Source organism: Pyxicephalus adspersus, chromosome 4 (assembly GCF_032062135.1).
Source record: "Pyxicephalus adspersus chromosome 4, UCB_Pads_2.0, whole genome shotgun sequence".
NCBI lineage: Eukaryota > Metazoa > Chordata > Amphibia > Anura > Pyxicephalidae > Pyxicephalus > Pyxicephalus adspersus.
Window position 1 is genome coordinate 92156071 of NC_092861.1, and position 3135 is coordinate 92159205.

At 35.5% G+C, this 3135-nt stretch overlaps 1 protein-coding gene across 1 annotated transcript in view; it reads left to right on the forward strand.

Annotated features, from left to right (window-relative positions):
• LOC140329836 (protein-L-isoaspartate(D-aspartate) O-methyltransferase-like) overlaps window positions 1-2836 on the forward strand; it is a 29687-nt gene extending 26851 nt beyond the window's left edge. Inside the window, exons 6-7 of the mRNA XM_072410227.1 lie at window positions 1059-1228; window positions 2032-2836. Of these exons, the coding sequence (XP_072266328.1) occupies window positions 1059-1228; window positions 2032-2044 (183 nt within the window). The 3' untranslated portion in view covers window positions 2045-2836. The remainder of the gene's footprint in view (window positions 1-1058; window positions 1229-2031) is intronic.
• The last annotated feature ends 299 nt before the right edge of the window (window positions 2837-3135 follow it).

Consider the following 3135-nt stretch of genomic DNA (forward strand, 5'->3'; position numbering starts at 1 on the left):
TCTTAACTAGATTTTAATTTCTGCCAGTCATGACACGTCTTCATGTCATGCCTGTTACAGACGTAAAGGCTTTCAGGCAGCACAATATTCTGCAGGCAGTCCTGTGTTTTGTCTTTTTATGTTGGGCCTGTTAGCAATTGTTTGCCATGTTGCCTACTCCTTGGATGGTTTGCTTTTGGAGTCTACAATAGTTTAGGATGTCAAGTGTCCTCAAATGAATGAGACAGATTTTGTACTTGTAAAATCTGTGAAACTGTAAAACCCATGCATTGGAATCGGATTGATTGCGTACTAAATTATTTGATGTCTAGTCATTGGCTAGACCATTTTGTTAGGCTGTGCTCACAGTAAATTTTCCTGACAGATTAATGACCGGTGATGTGTGACCACTGTAAACATGTCAGGTTGTCATCCAATACGAGCGTGACTGTTTTGGAATCATATATAGCCTTTTTCTATACTAGTGTTATGTTCTACAAAATAGTATTTTAGCATCAATATGTTATCTATAGGACATTCTTTGTCATTTGGGAAAATGTTTGTGTTAAATCTCTGTCTCTAGATCGACAGCATGCACTGTTGGCATATTTCTATATCTCTTAAGCAAGTCCCGGTATGCCGCAATGTGTCTGTATATACAAGATCAAAGTATGTAGCTCTGGTCAGTACATTCATTGACAAATGCATCCCACAAAAAACATGCTTCACCCAACCTGGCCACCTAAGAGAATTTTAATGCATCAAAAATATTTATATATATTTTTTTTGTTCATTTATGCAGTTGATGACAACCACTTTTTTTCTGTAGTGCCATAAATATAGAATGTACAAGTAAAGTTTTCACCTTTCAACAAAGAGCTTCACATTAGCGACCTCAATATATATATAATTAGGTTTATATACTTGACACAAAAGTAGCTAAACAGAATCACCAGTGTTTAAAAGTATGCCATAAGGATTGCTAAAACTTTTATGTTTTGTTTTTTTCTCAGTATTACAAACCTGTTTGACTCTGTATATTATGATGGTGTCTGAAATGCTGTGTTTTGCTGTTTTAGCTTATAGATCAGCTTAAACCTGGAGGGAGGTTAATATTACCTGTTGGACCAGCCGGAGGAAACCAAATGTTGGAGCAGTATGATAAGTTAGAAGATGGAAGTGTCAAAATGAAACCTCTGATGGGGGTGATCTATGTGCCTTTAACAGACAAAGAAAAGCAGTGGTCAAGGTGGAAGTGATTTTCTGTCCCACACTTACTCCTTCCAAACACATACAAGGTGAAAGGTCTGGATTTTAGCAGATAAATGTAATGACTGCATTTGCTGCTGTCACTGCTTTCTGCTATTTCCATACCATTAACACTAGCTTAACAAAGTAAACTGCACTGGCATGGTGTGGCAACAGCTATTTTAGAAGTAATTCACCCTCACATTACTTCTGTGCATTACTTCTTGTACATTACTTCTTGTACAGAACTCCAAGCATGAAAAGTTTTAACTTGCCATTTCAAATTTGTATTTATCATTCTTTAAGCTGCTTTACTTTAATTACAGAACTTTCACTGCAAACATAGGTTATTCTATTTTACAACCTTTTGTATGCAGAATATTTTAAGGCTGGTAGAATGCTTTAAGAATGGGAGATTTCATCCTATGACAGTACTCCGTGACATCATAAAGTAAAACCCTATATGCATTAAAAAAATTGTGTGTGTATATATATATACACATTCATAAAATAATGATGCAGCCATTTAGTGCCTATGAACTCCCCATAACTAGGACACCTTTTGAGTTTCTTCAAAACCTTCTGCATTCAGAAATACAGTAGGACTGTCAAATATACTTTTGTAATGCCTTTAGTTATACTCACTAAAATGTGTGCACTCACTACAGTACATAAATATACATGCTGGTGTGTATTTATGATTGATGCATTTTATTTTTAGTTTCCTTGTTGCTTTGCTTCATTTGTTTGAATGTTTGTTGTATTAAGTTGTAAGCATTGATTTCCTATTTTCTTTATCTGCAGGGATGAATTGTAATGGCTTCATGACTCCAATCCAAACATAGTATTATGGTGGGGTGCTTCTACTGCACTTTCAAAGGCTTTTTCTCCAGATTCATCAGTGCAGCTTCTTTTGGATTTTGTTACCCTGTTAAAAATAGCATGGAGGTGTTTATTTTTTTCCCTTTTTGGCTTTTAAAAAATGTAAACTGTGCAAATTTAATTTGAGATCTTTAATTTAAGCTTTCCCCTCCCCCCTTTGTTTTATGCATTTAAAAATGCCAGTGTTCAACACAGTGCATATACACCACATTGTGAACTATTTAAAATTGCACATATATTGTTTTAATATCTGGAAACATTAAAACTGCAACATTCAGCATCAATGTTAAATTAGAAAATGATACTAGAATACATGCACAATGTCACATTTCTGCTAAATGCTGCTAAACATTTAGAACTGAGCTTCCTTCTCAGCTTTTTTTGATGTGTGTGTTAGAGTAGCATGTGGACGCAGTAAACGGCTTCACTTAACTACCAAGACGTGTGTTTCCTGCACCCCACAGGTGCTTGATCACAATGGCTTCATATTATCAGTTGGAAAGCTGTAGATACACCTTAAATGACTCTATTCAGTCTAAACACAAATAGTTTTCATCATTTTGAGATAAAGGAATAATTGGCAGCCTATGTTACATCCAAGCTTTTTTCCTGTTGATGCAGTTTATAGTTCACTGCTGTGTACAACACGTGCTGTGTAAGCCATGTTCTTGCAGTTGAACAGTTTATGCAGTTACGCTTTGCCAAATAAAGTACAAAACAATGGAAAGCTCCGGAGGTAATTCTTTTGTGCAGTGCTATGCGTTATTACTCTAAACTGACATGAATGAAAAGTTTTACAGGCTTGCTGTCTAAAAATTGGATCTGAAGGGTTCTTTGTATTGTCATTCTGGGAACAGTGGTATACATGTTGCTAATTTTTATTTTGCTTTTGTAGTCAGTGATGTCTTTGAACAGATGGTAGAAATTCTAAAGCTGCATGACCCTGGCACATGAAATAAATGAGCAGACATTTGTAAAACCCTTAGGTGTGCTATTGCTTTGCAGAAAAAACATGGATTTAGCTAC